This window comes from Syngnathus acus, chromosome 4, assembly GCF_901709675.1.
Source record: "Syngnathus acus chromosome 4, fSynAcu1.2, whole genome shotgun sequence".
In the NCBI taxonomy this organism is placed as follows: domain Eukaryota; kingdom Metazoa; phylum Chordata; class Actinopteri; order Syngnathiformes; family Syngnathidae; genus Syngnathus; species Syngnathus acus.
The window spans coordinates 9,512,644-9,540,581 of record NC_051090.1 but is presented as its reverse complement, the minus strand read 5'-3'; the positions used below and the strand labels follow the sequence as shown (position 1 = coordinate 9,540,581).

Sequence of the window (27,938 nt, the reverse complement as noted above, 5' to 3'; positions counted from 1 at the left end):
GCCCCCCTCAGATAAGCCCATCTGTGCTGGAGGAAAGTCAGCAAAAAAGTGCGGAAAACTCCGGTGCGAAGGAACGACTCCTGAGTTTTTGTTTTCTCCACCGCTTTTCGTGGAGTTCCCTCCCGCATGCCCGCAGAAGTCGCTTCATTCTCGGTCAAGTAGGGACCGTCGTACCCCGGTGAAGGAGAAGCTCCGTTCGCCGCCCGCGGAGCACTTTTCGCGGACGTTTCACTTCGTTGACTGGAGGTACGCTCCGCTGCTCTGTCAAAATGTCCACCGTGGAATTTGTTTGTGTGTAAAATGTGCTTATTTGTGAACACTTTGCCATCAAAAGCAACTACCCAACGACGTCAAGAAGTGTCCAAAAAGTTTATTTTACGTCTTTATGTGTTATGAGTCAGACGAGTGCAATTTGGAGCTTGTCAGTTTGTTGCCAAGTTATGCATCCTTGTTAGTTAAGTAATTATGATATTTGTTATTAATGAGCAATTCCCTTTAAACTTAAGTTCTTTAACAGATGTCATTTGGGAACCCCATCATGCTTTGTCAAACTCACTGGCCACTTGATTAGGTACACTCACCCAATACAATGAGAATAAATGAGTGTGTAATTCTCACCAAAATGCAACACGCTATGTAAAAACTGTGTACATTCATCCATGTCAAAAAATATATATATTCACACTAATATACACGTATTAATACAGATCTAATGGAGAATTGTTGTTTTGATAGAACTTTTGCTTTAGGTGTCCTTGAGTAAAGTAGCAGAACCCAACAAAATTTGCCACATTTTTAGGTTGATTTATTACATCAGCGTGTACAGTAGATTTGAAATTATGAACCGTTCCCAAAAGCAGTTAGGCATTAGGTTTCCACTAGAAAAGTAAAAATATGTCAAGAAAAGCTCACTAGAACATCCACAGGTGTGTGTTCATGCCCATTTAACACGAGTTTCAATGTGATCGGTTCATTCCGAACAGCCACACCCCCAGCTGTAAGAGGGTGTGCACACTTGTGCAACCACATTAAGTCGTTTTTTTCACCTGTGTAGTTCAGGGTAAAACATTTTGAAGTTACTTATCTTGGTTTGATTTTTATCTGTCTGTGTGTGGTGGGCGGTGAGGAGAAGTCAGGTGAGGTGATTTGAGTGTTGACCCAACAAAAAAAGCTCCCGAACCCAAAACACAGCTTTTTTTTTCTGCCCCCTTGTGTTTAAGCGTACAGTGTTAATGTTCAAACTGCGCCTAATGTTACAGCAGCATTAATATTGCAATCATACTCTTTAGAAGTAAAACCTCTGTCTCTTTTTGATGATCACCCACCTATGCTAGTTGACGGTGTTACCTTTGCCGCTGCAGCGCCGCCGCTCCACTGGGCCAGACGGAATGGTCAAGTGGGAAGATAAATCACGAGCAAGTGGCTCAAAATGTGTAATATTTGTCATGATCCTCCAAAATGACTTCTCAGGCTGCGCAGCTGGCGCGCGCTGAAAGCCTCTTTTGTCCCGCGACTGTTTGTGCAGCCGCAACGCGCCTCCACACTTGGATGCACCTTGCCGTTTTGGCGCACCCCCACGCTTTGCCGCTTCCCGACACGGTTCGCCGCCTGATAGATAGCGGAGGGTCTGTTGCCACGTTCCCCCACGTGGCACCAAGATGTAAAAAAAACTAGGCATGGTTCGATATGAGTTCAATTCTGGCGATATGATTACTTTGAGCAGAATAGAAAAGTCCCAGAACGCCATAGACTAATTGAAGTGATGCCGCACGTAGTGTGGTAATATTGACAAGCATATATTCTTTACCCTCTGTGAAGAACAAGTGGTATTAATGCAGCTCACTTAGGAGCTGGCACCGTTTCTGTATACATCTATATTATACTGCCTCCAGGTGGCCGAAGGGAGTAGCACAATGTCCAGCAAAAATGTGGCAAAAAAATTCATTGACCTTTAACCTAACCTAATAAAGTGTCTGTTTACTGTGTACAGTAAATCAGATTATTGATTTATTATTGGTCTGTTTTTCAGTAGATTTTTACGTGACTGATATTTTCCTCTAAAGTGAAATTTTGTGCGGCTGGCGCACCAAAGGAGTGTTGAACTTGTCACAGAGGTGAGCGTTTGAAGCCTCTCCTCAGCGAGAGTGTGTTCATTACTGGTGGCATTTTCCCCCTCTGCTTTTGAAGTGTGCACGACCCTCAATTAACCTCCTCGGTTAATCCCCGCTCACCAATCTAGCGCTTCCCCGGTCGCCTTCGGGGGGGCCCGAGTTCAACCAGCACCCCCCTCCCTCCTTCTCTCTTAGCGCTGCTTGACTTTCTCCTCTTTTGTTTGCAGGGCTGACTTCCTGCAAGCAGGCCTCTTGGAGAGGGGAGAGACGGAAAAAGAGGCTTTTCCGTCCACTTCCAAATATTGTCCGTGTATTGGAGGCGGCCAGCTCACGACAATGGCCAGGAGATGCACCCTCGCCTCGCTGTTGCTTCTCACAACGTTGGACTTGGCATCTGCAGGTACGTCATGATCGAGTCATTATGCAAGAACAGTGACGTTTTCGAGGTTTGAGATCAAAATAATGACATAAGAGGAAAGCTCTCATTTGGTGCTGATTAGAAAATATGACTCAATGCGGTTTGAGATTAACTACTTCTGTGATGCTGCAGAAATTTGAACGTTTTTGGAGGTGAACGTGTTTGACAGAAACGTATTTCATGTTTTGACAGTGAGAGAGTGAAAAGGAAAAAAACGACACACGCAACACATCGTGGCTTTGTTTGCCCTTTATAATGATGACATCAATCTGTGGGATTTCCCACACTTTCTCCCGCCACGCCTTTGTAGATAGCGTATTTGTCAGTTGAGTAAAAGGGGATTTACATGCGAGAAAATGCTGACACGGCAGGGTCGAGGAGCACAGTCAGCAGGGCCGGCGTGCCTCGGCGCGATTTACGACCTCCCGATAAGACGAGGGATGGTCAAGCGGCGGACAAAGATGAACGCGAGGAGGTCGGAGCGCTCCCAGTGGTCGTGAATAAAAGGCTCGCGATAATGATGTCAGACGTGGCCCGGACCCAAACCGCACTCAGTGGCTTTGAGGAATGTGCGCGTCGTGACCTTGGCTGTACAAAGAGAAGCTTTTTTTTCTGCCTGAATGAGAAGATCTGTGCCGCGCGGCGTCCATCCGCCGTCACCTCGACCTCATTACGGAGCTTCTTCTTCTAATCACAAGACGTCTTTGTCTCTGGACAGCGAAGGCTCCATCCGGTCGGGCTCAAACGCTTGATGGGTTTTGGGCCGCCTCTCGCAAATTTAATGCCAACATTACTTTGTCTTAACATCCGAATTGTGTATTTTTCATCTAATATGTTTTTTTCTGCCAATTCTTGTGTATTTTAACAAGAAAAGGTCAGTTTTAAAAAGTCGCTTTTGTCCAATACTGGCTTCCTTTCATCTGCTTTCAACACGGCAATTTGGCGTCCCGTAGGAACACGTGGCGCGTCTGCGCAAGCGTTTCCCAACTGGCCGCCGGCCGGCCGCCTTGCGTAAGCTAGCCTTTTCTCTCGAAGCAACGCAATCCGCCGTCCCATAACTCTCACTATGGAGCACCTCTCCGCCACGGCACGGCTCTTTGTTGATGGATATATTGTAAACTTTTGGCCAGACTTTGAGCTTTGCGGGAAAATGAAGTCGTGCGGGAAAGCCGCCAGATATTCAAGCCGGAGCCGCTCGGTGTGGGAATGGAGCCGAGCGTTTTCACTGATCCTTCAAGTCCTGCACAATATTGTGACCTGTGGGCTATCGTCTTTTACCAGGAAAAAAAATTGATGCTAGATTATATGATTAAATGCGGTCGCTTCTCTTGCTTGGAATTTATAAACAGAAATAGAAATGAACACCAAATGAATAGAACAAATGCACAGAGGCCTTCAGCAGTCATAAAAAGTACATTTGTAATCATTTTAGCAACGGAAACCAGGTTTTCGATCTTGTTCTGACCTTCGGAGAGGCGAGAGCTTGGCACTGCGTCATTTCTGAGTAACAATTCTTGGCTCAAAGTAGAAGAAAAACAAAATATCCTCTTAGAGATTTAATCTCCAAATAAAACAAAAAAAGTGCCTTGTGGTCTTTTTTACGAGTTGTGTTTTTAATGATATCATCATCGTCACGTGACAGTAAGAGCACACGCACGACAACTCGCTCGCTTACAAGCTGCTGCAGGGAGGAAGGATTTTGACTCCAAAATGTTACATTAGTGATTTCTTTCTCAGAATTCTAAGCAAACGTAGCATCAAGTCGAGTACAGAGAGAGCAACTTGTTCTTAGCTCTGTTTTCTATTACACGCTGGGCAAGATAGCTTCATTGAAATGGCATAGCCTTAGCAAAAGCACTTTGCCTGTTGCGTTTGAAAGGATCCCAATGAATAGTTAACTATTTTCTAAATTGGCTAAACTCACTCGCACGACAGATAGAAATGAGGACTATCTGTGTAGGAAGTTGCTAGCCCAGTTAGCTTAGCTGGCTAAGTCATGTAGTGCTGAGGGCTCCCGCTATTACCATGTTAGCATTTTGAACAAAAAGTGATTTGATTTATCTTGGCTATTGTAAAACTTCAAGTTGGAGAGTTTGTGAAGTGAAGACCAAGTAAGTCGTCCTCTTTAATATCACACCCGCCAACTCCCTCCCCTTGTTGCAGATTTTTTTCTCTCTTCTTCACGATGTTGAGAAACACAATGGAAAGCTCACAATCGCCAACAGCTGTCTCCCATTACTGACTCTGACTTCACTTATTTGTACGCCCGCTTACTGGAACCATAGACGGAGGGACAGAGCAAGCGAGAGTGAGAGAGGAAAGGGGGTGGGAGTCAGCGGAGGTCCGCAGATTTGCGTAAGCGAGCTCTTAAGAGGAAGGCTGGCGAGATACGAAGACAACCGGGAACAAGATAGCGGTTGATGTTGCAGGCAGAAGAGCGCAGCGGACGTGTCGTGTGATTCGCGACACCTCTCGCCACCTGGCTCATACGACAGAAATAAACACACCTTGAACAACACCTAAAAAATCCCAAGTGTCTATAACCTTGGAAACGTCTTTGTGACACTTGTACTGAACTCACTCACTTCACACCATAGAAAAAGCAAGACTGGCTTTTGACGGCTAAATAATCAGTTCAAGATATAAGAACGAAGAAACGGCATGAGCGATTTGAACATTGAACGTCAGTTTACAAACTGGAATTTCATGAGTTTTATATCAGTCGTGTCTCCTCTCACAGTCATTTACGAGCCGTGATAAGTGCCATTTTGCATCATAGAAATAAACAGAGTGACGAGAAGAATGGGCAGACAAGTAGTCCAAGTGTTATGTGACACGAGGCAGCAGGGGGGCTGGCGTTGGGGCCTCCCTGTCAAGATAAAGTCTTGGCCTGAGCTTGACAATGTAAACACCCCAAAGCGTTGCGCCTAGCGACGTCTCAACATCTGCTCGGCCCGCTGGAAGAAACGCCGTCGCCGCTGCCGTCGATTCGAGTGCGGCGACCCATCCCGCCTCCTCCTCCTCCCGCCCACGCCGCAACTCTCCGGTTACAGCGCTTGCACAATCTGAAGCCTCGCGGCGGTCCTCTCCAGATGAGCCTCGGCAACCGCTCGTGGTTTTGGCAGAGACCGGGAAAAGAATCAGACAGAAAGAAACTTGTTTGCGCTCCAAAAAAGAAAAGAAAGCGGCACACTTTCACCAGACGGACGATCCCTTTGCGAGTTTGCGGTTGCGCAATTAAAGTCGTTAAAATCAGAAAGAGACTGAGGCTCCACTCGGATTTTGTTAGCAGGCCCGCTCAAGATCGTTGGTTGAGCCTTTTTTGTTTTTCCTTTTATTTTCAAGCAAAGTGGAATTTGGCCGAAGAATTTTTAAAACTGTTCAGTATCTTTTAAGTAGCCTAAGAAAGCTGAAGCTACTAATGTCTTCTTTCCCATCTCCATTTTCTTTAACGGTTGACCTTTCATTTCATTTCACTCAAGTTGGGGACTCGCAGGCCTTTTATTGACATAAGCGTGAAGGCTTTTTGTCCCGCCCTTCTTTTCTTTCTCCTGGCGTGTTGGAAACGTGCCAATCTAAACACGCCACACACGTCTTTACTAGCGAGGAGGCGCGCGCTAGTCAAGACAAACGCCAAGACCTCAGCCTTCACACTTTTTTTTTTTTTATTTTAACAATGCCGATTCCGGACCACTCTACGAAGTTTTATGATGGCACTTGACCGAGTGGAAGTGTTGCCCCGACAATTTCATTACCTCCGCCAGGGAGGCTAATGCAACTATAGCGCAGCGTCAGCAGTTTCATGCATCTTATGGGATGCCCTCTTTCTTGTTGGCTTCTTTGTGTAACTTTATTGTTTTTAATTGTTTGTGGGCTTTTGTTAACTAACCTATTTCCAGCAAGATTACCACCAAGGTAGCCTAGCTTTGCTTGTTTAGCAAGATGACAAGAACAGCACAGCATTTGTAGTTTTCCTCCTCTGCAGTGTGATTCACTCTTTCTGTTGGTGTCTTAGGAAGGAGAAAAAGCGCCTCTCACCATCTGCGATGACGGATGGTGTTTTTGTGTGCCGTCACCCAAACAAAGTGGTCAGGCTCACTTGTGATTGACGAGCCAAGAAAGCGATCGATGACAAACGTGAACATGACACTCTTTGTTTTGTAGCAACTGGCGTTAGCTTATTAGCAACAGTGATGTCGTCACCCCGCTGGGGAGAAGAAAAAAAAGCTAAGGACCACTTTGTCACTGTACGAGTCATCTAGGAGGTTTGCGAGCTATAGCTCCGATGCTAAGTTAGTTAGCTGTTAGGTGGAAGGGCCCAGTTGTAGCTGTGGTTTGGTTAGTAGGTGCACATTTCCAACTAGATAGCAGATGCTAATGTGAGCTTTTTGTTAAGCCATTTCCCAGTCTCTTCAGATGGCGCCAAAGCAATAAGAGAAGACGTTTGTGTTTTTATTGCGTAACTAAACCTCTCTGTTTTCTAAAAATGAGACACAGTCATGATGTCACACAAAAAAGAAAATCTTGTGCAGAAAAAGTTGAGAAAAACAAGATTTAGATGGTCATACGTGACTTTATTTACACATGAGGTCTGTCTTATTTGCCTTCAAATGTGTCACTCATTTTAGAAATTACGAGTTCCCTCATCGAGCAAGAGTGCACGCCTGCCCGCCTCGCTTCTTCCCCTCCCGGCTTCCGTTTCTCCTGTCTGCAGTTTGTTTTACGGCAGATAAATCCTCTTGGCGACGCGAACCTCCTTGCCCCCTTATAAAGGGCTTTGCTGGCTTCCTGGAGTAGCGGCTGCGGGTTCAGGGGTGAGTGAGCAAGGGATAGCAAGGGTTGCTGGTTATTGTGAGCTGGTTAAGAAAATACTTTTTTTAAACGCCTCCCTGTGGCAGGAAAGTGGGCAGGAGATGTTGCATTTTGCGTGGGAACGTTGCCCCGCGGTGCAACAGAAAAGGAGGCCAGAGGATCATTTTAATCCTTTGCGGGAAGTAGAGAGGAGATCTGTTGAACTTTGCAATAATAATTCGTATTCACTGTAATTAAAGTGGCCTTATTAAGGATTTGCCCATTTGGACCTGCGCTTTTGGGCCTTAACGTCTACCAGTAGTAGACTTAAACCTTCTTTTCATTCAGGAAAAAGAAATCTGTCCTAAAGTTTAGGGCTATGATGGTACCATACTATGCTGTGCTACATTTTGTTACATTGAAGCAAAACAATCAGGGCGCAGAGTTCAAGGCAAGTTTTTGCTTGCGCAGAGGGAGTGGGAGTGGACCAGCTTTTTGTGCATGTGTGTACGTGTGCGTTTGTGTTTGTTTATCTTGGGAAATGGCTTTGTGGGAATATCTGACTCGTCCCAAACTGGCACACACCAGCTGACATCACTTCCTGTTTCCAAATCTTGGCCGGGCGCCACCCTGTAGGAAGCGGCGAGTGTTTGGAGTCCAGCCTCGGTCCTCATATTCTGTGGTATCGAGTCAACAAAAAAATAAGTCATCAGTACTCAAAAAATAGATCTGGTTATCTCATTTACTCTTGGGTGACGACACGTCTACTTTGCGACCACTACGCTGCTACTACACGACCGTTACAAACTTGGCTCGATGCTATCATGACGAAGCTACTACTTAATTACCGCTGAGTTATTGTTAAGGGTCATTGGGTCCATGAAAAATCAAGGTAATTTTTTCATGGTTATGCTGATGCCGCAGCTCTCTATAAGCAGGCCTTCTAAACACGCCGACATGGGCTATTGAAGTGCGCTATGTGCCCTAATTAGGATCTCCAACATCCACTTCCTGTGATCATGGCCGTATAAGCACGTGGTCCTGAATGTACAACAACAAAAGGATATCATTATCATATTTTGCTAAACATAATAATCCTCGTAATACTGCTTTGGTGTACACGCCTGTGTGTGTGTGTGTATTGCAAATCTTTCCATGTAGGCAGAACCACGCAAATAAACAATCACAGCGCTGCAGAAAAAGACAGATGGCCACGGCCTGCGTTAAGGCTAAGAGAAAACAATAGCATTGAGTTCTCAACAAAAATGGAGGATGAGGAGAGATTTAAAAAAAAAAAAAAAGCTAGTGAGTGGACTGAAGCACACGCTGGCTCCCGCTGGGAGACTTGAACATTGTAACGTAGCCTCAAATCATTTCCAAATGTTGCAACCTCGGCATGGTTTAGGTAAAGCGAGCGGGGCCTCTGTGAGCGCAATGTTGCTGGCTCAAACACATAATGTGAAAGAAAAAAAAAATTCCACAATGTCCCCCACCTGACCACAGACCTCGGTTGTTTGTTGCCTCGCTGAAAAATCCCAGCCGCGATGTCTAAGTGGGTCACGTAAAGACGTCGCGGCACCTTTGCGGCCGATGAGGAGGAAGTGTCACGTCATGTCAACTTCAGCGTGAGCCACTGTCACTCTCGGTTCTCACGCTGCAGTCGATACGTAAATAATCTCTTTGCTTATTTGGAGAGTGCATGTGTGTCATCACTTGGAAGTTATTTTTTGGGATTGCTTGTTTTTTGTAACATACGTTAGATTGCATTTAATGGGTGGGAGTGTCTGCTGTTTTTTTTAACAGTCTGCATATTTTTCTCGTGCTGGATGGCTTGATTGGCGGTTGGGGTTTTTTGTCTTTACTTTTACCTTATGATTTGTTTTCTTTTGTTTTCTTTTTAAATGTACTCCTTTTTTCGCCTTTTGATTTGTTTTTGTTTTCTGTTGTAATATTTCTATTCATTGTTTTACCTTTTATTATATTCAAGTCATTCATTTATATCTATTTCATTTCATCTTTTTCTCTTGGTTCATGCAGTTTAGCACATATACTAGATCCATTTCATTATTCTGATCCACATTATACAGTCTTGGTTTCAATTCAGCACATTTTTATGGCCTTTTTTTTTTTTTTTGCGGTGTGAACTCATTGGTGGTGCTTGTCAGGTCTCCAAGGTAACAGGTGGCGCTCGAAGCTCAGGTGCAGCAATGAGGAGAAAGTGACGCCTCGCTCGCCTCAAGGGAAAATATGACCAAACAGCGCACTTTGGCAACGTTGTGTGTTTATTGCACATTAAACTGCCTGTGAACGCTCAGACTGTGTGACGCTACATTGTGTGGACGAGAAAATATGTCTGGCTTATTTGTTTTTTTTCACTTGACCACACTATTTGCTTCATTTCTGACACAGCCCGCCGCAAACTTAATTCTTTGTCTTTTGCGCCATCGCAGGGCCGCTGTTTCGCAGTCCATGCGAGTTGCTGCCAGTGGGCTTGGCCCACCCCGTGCAGGCCATGAGCAAGAGCTTCACAGCCCTGTCGGGCTGCGCCAGCCGAGGCACGAGCACCCTCCCGCAGGAAGTCCACGTAGTCAACCTGAGAGGCACCATCCCCCTGAGACCCGGCGGCAGCACCCCCGCGGAGGTCGGCCCATTACGTAACTTTTGTTTTGTGTGTTGTTGTTTTTTTTTTACGATTGTGAAAACGCAAATCATTTGGTCACTCTTGTAGAGTAAGGACAGTCCATTTCTTTCCCCATAATTGAGTGTGCGCTGGCTCGATCCTCCAGTCAGCAGTCATCTTTGCTCCGTGATTGCGTGTGGAAGTGGTGTCTGGCAACGGCTTGGAGATGTCCTCGAGGTGCTTGCGGCTGAGGCCCGGCCCGTTTGGTGGGGAAAAAAAAAACCTCGTCCGGGCCTCCGGAACACTAAAAACCGCAGCAGCGCGCGACAGAGTACAGATGGGAATTTGCAAACACACGCCACACATGCGAGCTTCAGCTGCGACGTGTGCGGCCTCACAGCTAAGACGCCACGGCCGTCAGCAGTTTTGCGCGATGGCCGTCAACTTTACGGTCAGTAAGGAAGAGCTGGAACAGAGCCAAGCGCACGTGACTGGCAGCTGGCCCGGCGCCGCTCATTAGGTGAGAGGCAACACCCCAGCTGCTGGATTTACTGCTCCACTCGCCGTGGCCCAAGAACAACAGCGGCCTCACGCTGGAAATGTGCTCGACGTGGGGTGACGTGCGCTAACTGCGCTCTGACCCGCTCGCAACCTCCACAAACGGCAACGTAGTAACGCACAAGCAGCTGTTTGCATTCTAGCCAATCCCATCACTCTTTTGATTTAGGTTCTCATCCTTTCAGTACTCCAAAGGTCCGTCTTGCTACATGATGCAATACAAAATATTTTGAATTTCTTAGCATTTTATTCGCTCTCATTCGCCATTTGAATACGGGTCATGTGATTTTCTTATTATCCTGCTAACATATTGGCATTTGATCTGTTCTCGGACCTGAATATACACAAGGCATTTATTTTAAATCCCTGTCGAGGTGTCGTGTATATATCCTGCGTGTAGCATCCCTTGGCTGCTTTGCTAGCTCATCCTACTTAACAAATACGTCTTTTTGTATTCCACATATCAATGTCAACAATCAATTGACCGCCTTCATGACTAAAAACATTCCTTTTTGTTATTTTTACACAATATGTGCGTGTGGGTAGTGACCAGACAGTTTTTGCATTGCGACCGCTAAAGGCTCTTTTTGTTTGCAGACTTTATGTCGACTATTTTGGTCCTTTTATAGACGCTGCAGCAGTGACCGGCTGGAATCAAATCTCTTCTATTTTCTCTGCCCATCGAGTGTTTTTCGCATTTGTCTGCGATCAAAGTAACAGAAGCTGGATTTGGCCGCGTCTGAGGAGCGAGAGCTCCAGATTGTTAAGGACCGCTAAAGCCACTGATCACTGCTAGGGCAAAGTCGAACGTTGGCCGTTTCCTCCAATTACTTTTGAACTGAAAAGCTTGTAAACCATCTCAAATTCAAACACATTGAGGGTAAAATAGGTACATGTCTAGAAGGTTTGAGTGTCTCCTTAGTTGGACGTAATGGCCAATCATTTAAAATAATTTAATGTAGCTGTTTTGTGATTGTTGTGAGCGTCAGTCTTGGCTCTATCGCTGCTTTGATTTGAATAGATTGCTACGTCCTGTGTGTGTTCCGTTGCTGTGGCTTTTTAAAAAGGTTGTGAGCAAATGACTGATTTGAATCTGTCTTTGTATTTTAAGGCCATTTGAAGGTGTTTGCGGCTACAGCGTGTACAATCTGACACGTTCCCCCGCTGCTGTTTGTTTGCATTTGCAGCTAAGCGTGCTGATTAGCATCAGGCAGCAGGTTAGCGTCAAGAATGTGGGCGGAGTCAGCGATAACGCCCCTCTTGCTCCTCCAGCCACCCGGAAAGAACCAAGATCCAGACAGACAAGATTGGTTGTCGGCTGCAGCAGACATTTTTTGCAGTAGACTAAATATCGTGAACCCGCTCCGATACGCAAACTCACCTGCTTGAAATCTCTTTGCTGAAAAACCACAAGATGGCGCCAAACCGTACTGCTCTTTCTCAGCCGCCATTTTTAATGTAGTGTTCTGCCATTAAAATTTGGGGACATTTTCAATTAACGAATGCGATTCTAGACATTTTGGGTTGGGTATCTCCTTTTCAATGACAACAAGCTACTTGATGATTTTACTGTCCACTTATTTTTTCCGCCTCCCTTCATTTGCCCTCTGGTGTCTCCTTAAATGTTGAAAAAAATTCAAGCATACTTTAAGGCTTAAAGTATGCTTAAATTCCCCCCTCCCACTCAATCATCAGTCGATAGTGGGGAAACTCCCTTTTCCCGCGGGCGGCCGCCACAACAATAAGTTGTGAAATTCCTGTTTTTACCAACAAAACAACGTTAACAAACATGAATGACATTTTTACTGCAAATGGAGTCCGAAAACCTCATGTTGTCCTCCTAAGGATTGTACTTCCTGTTTTTGTCCCCATTCCATTTGGCTTCTCATTGAGCAACTTCTTGTAAACAAAGAACTTTGATTTGGTTCTCATGTGACGAATGCGGTTTAATTTTATGTTAGATTCTCACACTAGCTACCATGTGTGTGTCACTTGTTTTACGCTTGTGCAGGATGCCTGTGTGAAACTGTACAGCTCGAGCTATTTTGCAAGGTCTCGGTGCCAAAGGGGTGTGAATTGTGTTTACAGAGCGCTAGCACCACTGGCGGGATGCGGAGTGAGTTGATTATCCGGCTCACAGCTGTCCCCCCCCCCCCCAAGAGGAATTTCAATTTGCGTAACGCGATCGGTCTAGACGCGACCCGGGGCACGACCCTCAAAGTCTCCCGCTCGTTTACGCCAATGCAAACCGATCGGGCAGCCGGAGTCTCCGTAGGCGGGAACTCGCATGTCTCGATAGCAGCGATGGCAGAAGCTCCCCAGCTGCTGACCACGTTTAGTTTGAGTTCAACTTTTTGTGGACAAAGGATTTTTATTTGGTGGGACTGCGATGTTGAGTAATGCGATTGCTATTATCTTTTTTTTTTTTTTTTATATCGCGCATTTTATGCACAACGTACACACTGTGCTTCACATCATTAAAAGAACAATGTTTAAAAGGCATTGGTGGTTTGCTACTTCCCGTTTTGGCCTCTCAGCTGGTGTTTAACAACTTTTGTGAAGAAATAACTTTCCCATTTGCATCTTCAACTGAAACTCTTTCAGGAGGTCAGCAAAACTGCATCCATTACATTCTGCCGGCAACTCCAAAATGAAAACGTTCAAGGGACCCATGTCCATGTATCTTTTTTGGTAAACTCTCCCAGTGTTAACTGGTTAGCTTCCCCATCAATGTGCTCGTAAGTTATAATCAAAAGTCGTAGCAGGGTTTTTTTTGGTGTGTGGGGGGAGGGGGTATTTATGTGCCTGTTAGCTGCCATTAGTGTTTGATGCAATCAAGCGGGTCTCCTCCTGGCACTTTGCGGTCGGTCATTTGTAGCTCCACTTGGAACACACAATGGCTCCTCTCAGCTCTTTTGTTGATGTCATTCAGGTGATTCACATCTCTGCCTTTTCTGTCTGCTCCTCCAAAACTTTTCATCTGCTCTCTCTTGCTTGGCGATGCTATCTGACGCTTGTTGTTTGCTTTTGTTGTTGCCCTCCGAGGACCAATGAGAGGGTTTTTCCACCGTCGGCAGTGGGTCGGGGGGAGGGAGGGAAGGAGATTTCAAAATATGTACACACACACACAAGCATCAAGTCTCTTATCTTGCTTGTTTGGAGCCTGTCTCGGTTTGTTTTAAAGATAGTTTAGATGTTTATTTTCCCTCAATGGAACTTTTACTGATAATTTGGGGGGCTTTTTGTGCCGCTAATTAGGCTTTAATTGCCTCATTTTTTGTGGTCACGTGACTGTCATATATTTTTAGTAATGGTCATTGTAGTTGTAGTGGTAATCCTAGAACAAGTATTCGTCGACATACATAAATCTCTGGCCAGCAGAAGTTACGCAACTTGTGATGGCCTTTTGTTTTTCTCATCTTACAAGCAGACAGTGAAAAGCGCCTTTGAGTATCAAAACAAAACAAAGCAAAACATGAAAGCCGCAGTAGAGCAAAGAAGCTGGTAGACAAACAACAGAGACAAAAGCAAGCAAAGCAAATCCCATCTGATCATAATAAATCAACCTAATGAGCCTCTTTTGTGTGTAGGTGGAGCTGCACCTGAAGCCCATCCAGTCTCTGCTGCGCCACCAGAAGCCTCTAGTCTTGGTCCTCAACTCCCCGGCGGCCCTCGTGTGGAAGGTGAAGACGGAGAGCCTCGCCCCGGGCGTCAGGCGCACCTTTCACGTGAGTTGAGCTTCCTCAAAGATGGCAACTTATCTCCCTGTAATCTATGTTTTTTTTGTTTGTTTTTTTGGCGAGAGCGGCCAGCTAGCTATCATCGGGCGTCAACACCGAATAGGCAACGACGGACGAAATACAGTCGGTGGCCATCTTTGATAGGCACACCGGGTCATCTCTGTCTTTTTAGCTTGTTTTACTCCAGGTTACATACTCAAGATGTTTATTTGAATTATTTTACAAATGAATGCTGATGAGTCGCTCACGGTGGTGACTCACACGTTGTTCCGTGTTTGCCAGTGAAAAGTCAAACCAGATCCCAGATGCTTGAGGCTCTTTTTGGCTTTCTCGTGGCTCTGACGCCTCCTTCAAGAATCCCACACAAGCTCAGCCAGCAGCACTGTTTCATTCTTTAACCGTTTAATGCGGTCTGCGGGGGAAATTTGATAAAAGCTAATCACGCATATGTGCATTTATAACACCGTTTAAACATGCACGCTATTTGACAATTTCCCGCTCGTGTGCATAGATTGCCGATCAGTTAAATACAAATTCGGCCAAAATTAAAAATACAAATGATAACCGTTGTGTCACTTCAAGTTAAATACAACTGAATTTGCGATATTAAATACAATGCATGGAATAAAAAAAAAAAAAAAGAAATAGGCCACTGGAACATTATGCTCACTTTGAACATTTAATATAGTGTTTTTTGTTGTACCACTAGAGGGAGCTCTCATACGTGTCGTACTAATCGTAACTCAAGTGAATCGTATCTCAACTGGAAAATCTGAAAAGAAAATTAAAGAATGAGGATCAAATGTCGACGAAAATACAAATTGGCATATTTGTGAGTAGCAAACCACAAATAGACAGGATTTCACTCGAACAGAATGTTAGCGACATAGCGTCTTCCCACACATTGTAGTACAGAGCCCCTTGGGGTGTCACAAAAGAGTTTTAACGGTGAGCGCATGGAGCAACACGCTCAGCAAAGGAGACGGTTTTTGGACCAGGAGTTTTTCCTGGACGTCCACAAGTCGCCGCTTGCTGTCCAGTTCGGCGGACGCTCGCTCGACCGCCTGTGGAAACGCTTCACAGGCCAAAGTTGTTGCGGTTGGCTGACTCTCTGTGTTTTTCACTTCCTGAAAAACAGGCCAAAGTGAGCTTTTTGTTGTAAAACATGTCCTCTCCACCACTGGCCGTCCATCAGCAAGCACTGACACGAGGCCAGCCATTGTTTCTCTCTAGGGACGCGTCGGCCTTGTTGACTTTTGGGGCCGAGTCTTGTTGCGTTCAGGCGGGAGGAGGTTAAGATTTTTTACGAGTCTTGATGGAATAAACTCTCTTTTTTTTCACTGCTTGCTAGCACTGCTCATTGTTTGTCGGCCAAGACGTGCGGTTTGTTTCGGCTCTTGGATTTGTCGTCGCTGTGATGGAAACAAAGCAATGTTTTATTGGAGACAGCATTAGTTAATGCTGGAACACATGGCTTTGTTTTCTGTCTGCAGTCGGATTCAATTAGCGTGTTCGCCTTTAGCATCGTGTCCCAATTGTAGTTGCCAACCATAATGTGGAATAAGTGTTTTTGTTTCCTTCAAAGATCATTTCAAAACAATTGATCAAAGACTCTTAAGTTGTCTTTGCCAGCAACAGATATGTGTTTTGCTTCTTCAAAAATATTGACAAAAACATCTCATTAGGTGTATGAAACATAATTTGTCTCTCACAATTGGAAATTTGTTGTTTATATTTGTAGATGTGTGTGAAATTAGACTCCTTCAAACAACTCCTTCAAACACTCTAAATTGTTTGTGTTTTGATATTTACAAAATATTGTCACCGATGATCTTCACATGGGTTCGATTAGACCAAGACCAAAATTCAGACCCAGCACCTTCTGTGAGGCTTTTTCACCACTTTTTCACCGTGCTGCCATTTTGAATAGTCGTAGTCATGATTGCTTCTCTAAACATACTGCAGTATATTATAGTACAGCCCATTTATGAACCTTACTCTAGTGGAACTAACTGGAGGTTTGCCGCCGTGCTTCCCAGCATTGCGGGTCCCTTCGGTCCGTCGGCTGGGCGTGCAGCGGGCCAGAGCGCAAAAGTAAGGAAATGTGTTCAAGCGCTTCCTTGGCTTCGCTGCGTCAGATTCCTGAGGTTGGAAAGCTTGCGGCTAATATGGCGTTCAGGCCGCCCCCCACCCTCCACTTTAATTCCAACTAATTACAGCCTCATTGCCGCAAATTAACTGATAAACTCTGAATGGCTTAGCGCAGACAGCCCAGACGCACGTTTTGAATTTCCATTGTACTCCACCTCATGTGTTTTTAATCATTACAAGACGGCAGAGTTTGAAGGCCAAACGTACGTATTTTACAAACGTCATGAACAATTGTTGAATGAAGCTAATTTACGGGATTTTGCACATATCAAAGACAATCTAACATTCTTGCGACATTCTCCCAAACATGAAAGAATTTATTTTGTCTGGTTTGTCTATTTTGTTAGCAACAAAAGCTATTTAATCTTACGTGGATATAGTGCATATTTTTTAGTTTGACGCACCTAACCAAAGTGGTTTCTGCATTTGCGCAACCTGATGACTTGGAAATATCACTATATGTGTCTTGAATGTATGTATTTTCTGAATACAAAAATGTCAATGAGACCGCCCGCACGCCAACAAAGACATCTTATTCTCAGTGTGTTTTTGTCCCGGAATGTGACGCTGGCTAGCTAGCCGCGAGATGAAAAGGACGCAGCGGCCGCTTGGAGAGTGATGTTTGAACAAATGAACGATGTTTATCTCTGCGAAATGAAGCGCGTCCGGACCCGCCGCAGATTGAATCTTTCTATCATTCTCTGAACCTTACTTTTTTTTACTCTTGGTGTGACTTTTTTTTTTAACATTGCATCCAAAAAAGCATTCACAGTGCTTTTTTTAAGACCCCTTGTGTTCATATCGACTAGATGAAGTACGGGTATATATTTGCGGTAACACACCATGTTTCCCTTCCTCTTCCAGGTCCCCGAGGGCTCGGAGGTTCGCTTCCAGCCGGGAAACTTCTCGCTCTCCTGTCAGGTCCAAAAGGAGCACCTGCTTCCCCACGGCAACGAGCACCTCCTCAGCTGGGCCCAGAAGCTGTACGGGGCCGTCACCTCCTTCTCCGAGCTCAGGATGACTCAAGATATCTACATCAAAGTCGGAGAAGGTGAAATTGCCAACATTCCGCAGCACATGCCTGCCGGGGTTCCCGAAGTTCTTTTTTTAAGGTCGTGGCATGCAATGTGAAGTTTGGTAGGAATATCTATCCTGAGAAGACCCTCCAAAAAGTCTATGGAACCCATGCCCGAAAGACGCAGAAAGTTCTATTTTGGTTTGAAGCGGCCATTTTCAGGGGGTCCGCCCAAATACACTTTCACTTAGCGGCATAAACTTCTGTAGGTCATTAGAAGACCCACAAAAAAGTCTCTTTAAGCCAAGCCTGAAAAGAGACGAGATTGTTTACCATTTTGGGTTGACGCAGCTGCTTTGGGGTCTGCTGCTACGAATTTTAAAGCACTTATACTAAACAGATGAGCAACGCTACGTTGTAAATAATTCTACTTTTTGTCATTGCCGTTAGAGGTCACCGTAAGGTTCGTTTTGTTATGTTCGTTTGTTTTTGCTTCAATATGGACATTTAGTCACAAGACCCAACATGAAATTCACACAAGGTTGATTTTGCCAAATAAGGAGGCGTTCGTCTCCCTGCGCGAAGGAGGAGTCAAACTCTTCACGTTCTCTTCAGCAAACAAGGTTTGTTGTCTTTAACGCTTCACGTCAAACTAAAGGTCGGCCACTCCAGCTCAGATGACAACCTGGAGAAGAATAAATATGGACCAGATGCTAACCTTGCTTTTGACCTGAAAAAGGCCCCTGAGGACCCCTGTCTAAGCACCATTTCTTTTCTCAGATCCTCTCTTTTCCAACATGTGCAAGATCGACAATAAGTTCCTGTCCCTGAACTACCTTGGCGGCTACATGGAGGCTCAAGCCTCCAAAGGTTGCGTCCTCTCCACAGCCCAGCACGACCAGGAGGTCCACATTGTGGAGCTACAGGCGCCCAGCTCCAGCAGGTCAGCGCATCAGACAAGTCCACTCCACATCCTGGATGCGACTCTCGAGTTTGACAGCAGACTTCTTAATGGAGCGCCCTGTGGTCGTCTAGTTCGTTCCAGGTGGAGGTGATTGTGGAACTGCGCCCGCTTGAAGACGACGCTACGCTCCACCGCGACGTTGTCCTGCTGCTCAAGTGTGTCAAGTCGGTCAACTGGGTCATCAAGTCCCACAACGTGGTGGGCAAGCTCACTGTTGTGGTAAGAAGCAAACCAACCCCATCTTCAGCTCATGACCGCACTCACTCGACATAGCTCCTTCATTTAGTATATGACTATAACAGAACGTAAGAAACATTTTCCCTCCCACGTAGGCTTCTGACAGCATCAGCATGAGCTACGGCACAGAGAGGCTGATGCAGGTGTCCAAATCCCCCAAGCAGCACTTGCCATCCGGGCCGCAGGCGCTGATCCAGTGGGCCGAGGAGCACGGCTACGGCCCGGTCACCACCTACACTAACACGCCCGTGGCCAACCACTTTGACGTGTGGCTCAAAAAGCAAGGTAACACTTTGGGTCCTAATATGTCAACGCTTCCGAGGAGCACGCAGCAGGTGGCAACGACGTGATGGAACTTGTCTTCCAGACGTGTCTGACCACGCCAAGAGCATGCTACCCCCAGAGCTGTCCATCCTACGCGACACCGGGCCACCCATGGGCGGACGCGGCGGCGGGGCCTCTCCGCGCCGCTCCGGCCCGCCCTTCCCATTATTTCCGCCCGCGTCGGAGGGTCTGGCCCACCTGCCGCTGCCCTCGCTGCTGGATGAGCGTCCCTGGGAGAAGACGGAGCCCGAGGAGCACCGGGCCGTCCTCAGCGTGGGGCTCGCCGTGCAGTGCCTTGACACCAAGATGGTGGTCAGCATCAGCAAGGAGAGCCTCCAAGTGAGTCCACAACTTCACGGGACTCTTTATTAGGTACAACTCCCGAGAACAAAATGTAATTGTTCTTGTTACGCAATCAGGCCAACGGTTTTGGGCACGCCAACCTGACGCTTCAAGACTCCCGATGCAAAGCGGCAGTCAACGCCACCCACTACACACTGGAGACTCCGTCGAACGGGTGCCAGACTACCGTGTACCCCCTGCTGGGGACGTCCAATGCACTCCACATCAACACTGTGAGTCCACCACCCTAAAACCATCATTTTGCAGGACTTTTGTTTCCAAGAAACTCATCTTGAGATGTGTCATGAACTCTGGTGTGTTTGTGGGCTTCGACCTCTGTTATCTGCGTTACGGTGGAACGCATCCGGGATGTTTGCTCATCCTGCTCGCCGTCCGCCGGTCTGCAATTTTAACAACCTGGGCGTACGTCCAAGCGCCGCTTTGGTGCAATGCGGGGATAAACTTTGAACTCTACCCGAATCGAGATGAATTGTCGCGGAGTGGCTCCCGCATGTCCTCCTGTGGGGGCGTTCAGGGCGACAGGAAACTGGTGAATTCCTCAACGCGTATCGTGTGTAACGCTCGTTTATCATCAGCCGTCCATTATCCGTAGCGCTTGTCCCCACTCGCTCAGTTTATTTGTATTTCATTATTGTTTTGGACTGATTGAAGGCAAAACCGTAAAGGAGGCCAGGAGAGATTCTCATTTTTGTTGTTGTCGTCAGGTCCTAATAAGTCACGGCGAGTCAAAGGACGGAAGTGGTGGGCCCCTGGAGTTCGAGGACCAGGAATCTGGAGATGTCTTCTTCCCCAGGGAGGCTGTGGACCTGGAAAGGATGCCGCCCAGAGATCAGCTGTCAATCATAACGGTAACAAATGTTCAATGTGATTTTTGGGTCATTTTTAAATGTGTCCTGAGGACATGAAAAATATTTGTTTTTTCATGCTCCCCCTCCTGGCACAAATGTCATAATGTGCCAAATTTCCCATCAGGGGCTTCAAGAATGTTGCTGGATCAGCAAGATCTGATTTGATGTTCATCTTGTCTTTCAATCTCCCTCCTCCCTCCCAGTTCAACTGCACGTACCGACAAGAAAGCAGGAAAACCCCGGACCCGCCGCCCAAGAAAGTCCCAGCAAGCGGTGCGGCCCGGCCCGTGAACATGGCGTTCAGCATGGACCTGTATGATGCACCGCCATCCAACCAGCCGTCCCGACAGGCCTTCAACACCGTCTTGCAGAACCAGCCGATTTTCGTGGAGGTTTGTGCTCGTCTCTTAAAGGCTCACTTTGTCCAAAAACACAAAACATCAACTGATGTTGTGATGTTTATTTCAAGTCAAGTCAAATATTTGCTCGCAAAGTACAGACATCTGAAATCTTACACAACTAAGTGTGTGGTTATTTCCCACCGCCGCTCATTGGTTCACCTCCTGGTATCCCCGCAAATATTTACTGACTTGGAAAAGGTCAAGGGAGGTGGCACGCCGCGTCCTTTGAAGCGCTTATTCATGACGCTATCGGCGGGAGCCAACAAAAGAGCTCTTGTGTGTTTGCCGCCAGCTTCTTTGCCGTCAGAAGTGGCAGCGTGCTGAGAGCTGACCCCGGCACGCAAGGTGCACTCGCAGAAAAAGGGCCTCTTTTGTTTCTTCAGCTTTTTTCATGAGTTTACCGGACGGAGCCTTTGTCGGCCTTCCAGAAAATGGAAGTCATTAGCTACCTAGATATGTCCATAAAATTTGGCTCGAAGGCGCAACAAGTGTTTTTTTTTTGCAAAACCCTTTAAATTGATATATGATATAATGAGAATAAGTGAAAGGAGAAAATGTTTGATCTTCTCTTCCTTGTCTCTCAGATCACGTCGATATCAGCCGACGCGAGCGTGGGCTTCAACATCCTGTCGTGCTTCATTTCGCCTGACGCCAACCCCAAAATGGAGTCGTCCTACACGCTCATCGAGACCGTTTGCCCCACGGACGAGTCGCTGCGCTTCCGTCAACACGCGCAGAATGACAAGAAGAGTTTCAGCTTCACCTTGAAGTCCGACTTGAACGCGTCGCGGCTCTTCCTGCACTGCAAGATGGCGCCGTGCGCCCACGCCAATCCGCACCTTGCACCGGTACGCACCCCGATGCCCCCTGCAGGCAAAACCTATTAAAACGCTACTTAGTCATCAGTGGAATATTTTTCAGCACTTTCCGAGTGGACCGAAGTACAATTTTTTGTCGTTGGGCTTTTTCCTGTCTGGTTAGTGCGTGGATGCGAGCTGGCAGTGTGACTCGCTGCGCGTGGAAGACATCCTGAACATGATGATGAACGCCAAGACCAGCAGCAAATCTCTCATCCTGCTGGACGGGGACCGCCCACCCCACAAGACAGGTCAGGACACTAACGTGACATGATCGTATTACCAAGATGCTCCATCTCCAGCAGTTTTTTTTTCCCCGCCACTTAATTACTCTTAAATAACTTTATTTATACTTTTACTTTTCTCTTGTCTTTAAACTACAGTGCTTTCCTTTACTTTGCTTTACTTCAGGTTATTTAAGTCTGCTTTTGTCCATTTTAGTTGGTTGCTTGACTGTCCTCTTACTTCATTACTTTTACAAACTTTTAGTTTACTGTGCTCTACCCTGCTTGACTTTACTCCATGCTACTCTATTCTACTTTTGCTTTACTTTGTCATATTTTTACTTCACACTGCCTTTAGTTTCTTAAGGTTGTTTTACTTCACTCATTGTTTTGCTGGACTTTGACTTCAAGCTACTTTACATTAATTTTATTTTTTACTTTGCTTGACTTCAATCTTGTCGTGTGTGTGTGTGTGTGTGTGTGTGTGTGTGTGTGTGTGTGTGTGTGTGTGTGTGTGTGTGTGTGTGTGTGTGTGTGTGTGTGTGTGTGTGTGTGTGTGTGTGTGTGTGTGTGTGTGTGTGTGTGTGAGATAAGCAAAGTGTAGTCAGAAGTGAAGTCACAACAATGAGCATCGCCTCCCGTACATCTGTTCCTCATTACGTGTCATCATCTGTCTGTTTACATCAACCGTTTGTACACAAGTGTGTGTACGTGTGTGTGTCTGTGTGTGTGTAGCTGAGGCCTAGCTCTTGGCTGCTGGCTCACGATGAGGGAGGGCTGGAAAAAGGCACTAAGCTCCAGTTGTTTTCACTTAGCAGCTTCAGCTTGCCCCCCAACCCTGTTTAATCACAACCCACTCCACTCCGTGTGTGTGTTTGTGTGTGCATGTGTGTGTGTGTGTGTGTGTTAATTCTTGAAGAACACTCCTTATTTAGCCAGTCATCCCAGTGTGTCAAGAGATAATTTGCCCCCCAATCCCCCCCAAGGTAACAGCCGTCACCTTTTGGAGGTGTCTGTGTGATGATGTCACTAGCGCCCCACCACAACCACCCCCCGTTTGAGGCATCAGCACGACGCAACGCTGCTTTTGTCTTCCTTTGCTTCGCTCGACTTTTACCAGTTTGGTCTGCTTTACTACTCTACCTTGACTTTACCCTGCTGTGTTCTGTTGCCAACCAGGAAGGTTCTTGTGTTGTCACTTGAATACAATACTCCAAAAATGTTGTTTAAAATTGCAGTGACGAGTATCGATGTGAGCTTCGGGACCACCGCATTCCAATATAAAGTCTTGCTCCATTGTTGACTGTAGGAAACATTGTAATTCTGCGACGTGTTAGTCGTCAAGGTTTCCATTAAGGACGTCTCGTAGCGTGAGCAGAATCCTGGAGGAACGTCGCGTACCAACATTGCTCGATTTACGGCGTTTTTATTATTTCCACCTCCTCCCAGCGATCGTGCCAGTGTTGACGGTGGCGTTCGATTCCTGGGGAAGACACGACAGGAAAAGGCAGTGGTTAGCGTGTTGCTAAGCTAGCTGGAAAAAGGGTCTGCATTAGGCCTGGCTTTACCTTGCAAGGATTTAGTTTCCAGGGAGTGCAGAGAGACATCTGACTTCAGCGTAGCGCTCACTTCCTGGTTCTCCTCCAATCACCAGATGATGATAATGTGCCTTCAGGGAATTGTGGAATGTAGAAATTTTCACAACAACATAATGAATATTTATGTAGGAGCAGAGTTTGTCAGCAAAGTTTGATGAGTCGCCATAAAACAAAACAAGCAAATGGAGTTTTTGCAAACTCGTTGCGGCCCGTTGATCACTGCAACATTCGTGTTTCTGAGACTCGCATGCATTCCAATTTTGCATGGTACAGATAACACAGGGTTGCTATTGATGCAAGCAATGAGGGCGTCCTCCACCGATGACCTGTCATCTAGCTGGCCTCATGAAAAAAACAAGATCTAAGAATAGAGGCCATTGTGCTCCGGCCAAGCTTGGACGTGCGCCAGGCGACATCACGGCCAACCCGGCGAGGTTCATCGCTCAAGACCCCGAAGGCACATTCCAAAGAAGAGCTTCATCAGCACTGTTAGAAGAACACATTGTTGACCAACATGGTTCATGTTTGCGGGGTTTTATGTACATGCATTTTTAATAGAAAGAAATATAATTCCGTTTTTACTGTATTATAGATGTGTGTGTGTGTGTGTGTGTGTGTGTGTGTGTGTGTGTGTGTGTGTGTGTGTGTGTGTGTGTGTGTGTGTGTGTGTGTGTGTGTGCGTGCGTGCGTGCGTGCGTGCGTGCGCGTGTGTGTGTATATAGTGTGTATGTTTCTATGTGTTTGTATTTATTTAATAAATATTCCTGTGTTTTGTTTTTGTACTTATGATATATTTTTTTACCATGTTGTGTATTTATTTAAAATTGATTCATTTGTGTTTCCCAGATCCACCTCCACACGCAGGCCCGGATGATCCCACGAATAAAAGTATGTTGTTTTCCGGGGCAGTGAATCGGAACATGTCACAAACACGTGTACATGTACAAACACCCGGTGACGAAAGCCCAAGTCCGTGATCATTCCATTGTTGTTTCCAGACACGGCGGCGCACCTGCTCGACACGCCAACCGTGGTTGGAATTGCCTTTGCCGCCTTCGCCATCGGCGCTCTGCTGACGGGAGCGCTTTGGTTCATTTACTCGCACACAGGTGAGTGCTTTTAAGGAACACAGAAGCTTGCGGCAGGAATGCGAGGAGTGGTAGAAATGCGGCCAAACATCCTGCGGCGCACAATAACACGGACCGTGGCAGCTTCCCGTTTCACGGCAGCGAGGTCCCGCTCGTCTTTCCTGCCTTTGATTGTTGTCGAGGATATTCTCTGCGTGGAAATTCCCCCGGTTGGATTGCGTGAGGCTATCGCAGGAAAAAAAGTCACAATCTCGCCGCTTCACACCAACATGTTGTTCTTCCTGCCTCACCCCTGAGACCCGCGACCAAGAAGTGAGAGGTTACCTTTGGTAGCTTAGTCGTGCATAGCATTAAGGTCTCGGGCAGACTTGACAAAAACAAAACAAAATGACTTGTCCTGACCAGTCCTCCTCTGCTCTCTTTCTCTCAATTCAGCAGGAGAGGTTTTTAAATAATGAAAGTTAGCTTCCATAAATGAGGAACGGTGATCGTGGACAAGGTGCAGGTGCAAGAAGAAGACAACGTTTTTCATCCATCTTGCATGAAATGACCTTACAAGGCAATATTGATCCCATCTAAAAATATCCTCCTGGCTTTTTGAATGTTTAAGCACCAAAACAGAGCGAGTGAGCGTCCCGTCCCCCCCTTGAGACATAAACGCAATTTTTTTTGTTAACCCGTCACAGCTGGATACCATAAAAGGTCTTCAGCCTTCAATATGCTGAATGTTTGACACTTTGCTCGTTAAGTCCTTCACAAATTTTTTTTATTACACTTTTTGTCAGTCTTTGTCTGGCCAGAAGTCCAAACACGCGCAGTGATCTCATGAAAACGTTTACCTTTTAATAGCGGCACCACTGGATGCCATTCACTGGCTGACGCTCACAAGTTGACGTCAGTGCTTTGGACAAGATGAGGAACACCTGCAATCCTAGATCAGCATCGCTCATGATGATAACAACACTCACTCTTTAGATAGAAAATAGGTGCAGTGCGGTTGCTCTATTTGAAATCTAATGAAAACTACTTTGGATTTTCTTTTGTTTTTTCCTATTTTTTCGTACAAAATTACAATTTGGATCGATCAGTCAATTTTGTGTTTTCATTGTTGCTTCCAGGCAGAACTGCTGCAGCAGCTGCAACAGAAGAGATGACCAAGGAGGTCCAAAATTGTCCACCTGCCTCAGAGAACAGTAGCGCCGGCCACAGCATCGGCAGCACACAGAGCACACCCTGCTCCAGTAGCAGCACGGCGTAGCGGATGGAACCAACCCGGGCCGGAGCCTTCCCGCCCTTCTGCCTGGGTCCAAAAGACTAAAGAACTCAGGGTACTGTGACACCCGGGAAGGCGGGACTTGTGGCCTTCTCCAAAAAAAAAACAAATTAAACAAATTTCACCCCACACCATGAAACAATTGAAACTTAGTCTTCAAGAAAAATACGTGTTGTTAAATTGCAAAGTTAATGACAATTCTGAGTACAGTATTCGACCTGAAAAGTTTAATTCTCATAACAAATAGGCACTTTAAAAAACTCTCACATGGGAAATTTTTCTGAGTAAGCCCCAATTGAAACTTAGTGTACAAGAAAAATCTGTGTTGCTAAATTGCAAAGCGAGCCCGCCAGCTTGTAGCATGAACAGGATGTTTTTAGCAAGCTGATACAGTAGATCAGAATATAATAGGAACAAAAGAACCACTACTGGTCTTAAAAATGGTTTTCAACGTGGTATGTCAAGAAAGCTATCGGTTTTGAATGTAAACAGAAGTTTGAAAATACCAAATAATGTGAAAGACGTGAAGATATACTGATAAGAAAAAAACAGTTTTATACATCTTTTTTTTTTTATTCCTCATTTGCCGTATCGTAAACAAGTGTCTTCGATACAGCAGTAAAAGATAAGCTAGGCTAGCTAGATTTATGTTTTTTTTTTTATCTGTTGAACTGGTGGTGTTTATAGATTTCCTTTTTTTCCGGACTGAGACAAATGGGTGGACAGCATGCTGTCGGATCATTAGCATTGTTAGCAGATTAGCATTCCCCAAAGAGTTTCCACTGTGTAAAGCTCAGCTAACAGTCCCCCAGAACCGATCTTCGCGTCTGTTTCTTGGAAAGAAACCGAGGCCAAATTCTTATGTGTGCTTTTTCTGTCCATTTTTTTCAATAAGATTATTCTTGTCTTTTTCTCCAAAATGTGACAAAATGTTTGATACCACTCCAAGTCAGATTGTAAGCATTCTGAGCTTCTCCACTAAAAAAAGATAAACACTCCCTTCAATTCAATGTACATCTTAATAGATGGACTAAGTCCATCTGTTTTTCTCATGCTCAACTCGCGCAACATTTTCACATAACGTTTTAAAGATGGTGCCAATCTTGTCTCATTCTGGGAAAGAAACAAAATGAGGAAAACATTTTGCAAGTTTTCTATAGATTTTTTTGTATTTTTCTTTAAAATGGGACAAACAGATTAGCCATTCAATGTTGAATATTTAGTATCGTTTATTAGCATTGCACTCTATGCATCCACTTCTTTTAATCTAACATTTCATTTCACAGGGCTGACCCATTCAAACTGTTTCTCCTATGCGAAGCTAAACTAAGCTAACTGTCCCCACCCAGCTTTTTAAAGAGTGGTACCAATCTTATATTCTTGTTCTGGGAAACAAAACAAAAATGAGACTAAAATATCAGAAGTGTCCTTTTTTATATATAGGTTTTTATAATGTACATGTGTGTGTAAATACAGTATTGTAAATAGTTGTTAAAAAGGTTGACTGTGACGCGTACGTGTTGGTGATGTAGCAATTCACATCCTGTTACTTAACGTCCTTTTTCCCGAATGGAGGGATAGCTTTATTCTGTCACTCGCATAAAAACCCTGTTCTGAAAATTTGCCAATGCCATATGGTCTACTTTTGCTTGCCCAGCTCCAATGCGAAACTAAGTTAAGCCAAAAAAAACCCCACTGCCTCACATTGTTAATTTAGCCAGTGGTTGCTGAGTTTAATTGATGATTAGATTGAAATCATAACCGTTCTTTGATGAGGAGTTTTCCAGACAAAAACCTGACACAAAGTAACAAATCTTGGGTTTTGTTTTTTTAAAACATAATTTTGTTTTGTCTGATGATTGTTTTGATACAGTGAGCAAATTTGCAAGTATAAAACCAGACATGACTTTTAAGTAAAAGCTAAGTACCACCTCGGAGTTTTACGAATGTTTGCACCAAAGTTTTTTTTTTCATATACTTGTCATATGTAAACATGTATAAAGAGGGAAGAGAGTCTAGTACATATATATTTGTGTATAAAAATATATTTTGGAATATATTTAACCAGAGGAATTTTACGATGCTATTTTTGAAGTACTGTGAATTGCCCATCGTCACATTTTATGAGGGAGTTTTGTTACTTTTTACATCGTCATTCAATGTAACCGTGATGCAGATTGTAAAAAACTTTTTAATCTGTTTTGCTTTTCTATATTTTCATGTTCAGACTGTTATAAAGACAAAAATAAATGTACCAAGATAATCTACTTCAATGTCTTAGTAATTAATACGAGTACGTGTGTGTGTGCAATGAATGAATAAAGGCTTTATTTTAAAAAGCAGGACAGAAAATATAA

The 27,938-nt window shown here is 45.2% G+C and overlaps 1 protein-coding gene across 2 annotated transcripts; it reads left to right on the top strand.

Moving 5' to 3' along the window:
• Positions 1-27,848, top strand: tgfbr3 (transforming growth factor, beta receptor III). 2 transcript variants are annotated; one of them, XR_005097696.1, is made up of 18 exons: positions 1-246; positions 2,339-2,511; positions 9,771-9,961; positions 14,089-14,226; positions 17,254-17,440; positions 18,185-18,347; positions 18,440-18,587; positions 18,701-18,890; positions 18,973-19,268; positions 19,349-19,504; positions 19,997-20,140; positions 20,344-20,532; positions 21,126-21,389; positions 21,523-21,649; positions 24,067-24,108; positions 24,219-24,329; positions 25,427-25,905; positions 25,983-27,848. XR_005097696.1 is itself a non-coding variant. In XM_037249236.1 (17 exons), the coding sequence occupies exons 2-17, from the start codon at positions 2,448-2,450 to the stop codon at positions 25,564-25,566; spliced, it is 2,550 nt and encodes an 849-aa protein (XP_037105131.1). In that variant the 5' UTR covers positions 1-246; positions 2,339-2,447; the 3' UTR covers positions 25,567-27,848. The 2 variants fall into 2 exon arrangements, 1 of the variants encoding a protein (XP_037105131.1); XM_037249236.1 differs by having other exon boundaries at positions 25,427-27,848.
• The last annotated feature ends 90 nt before the right edge of the window (positions 27,849-27,938 follow it).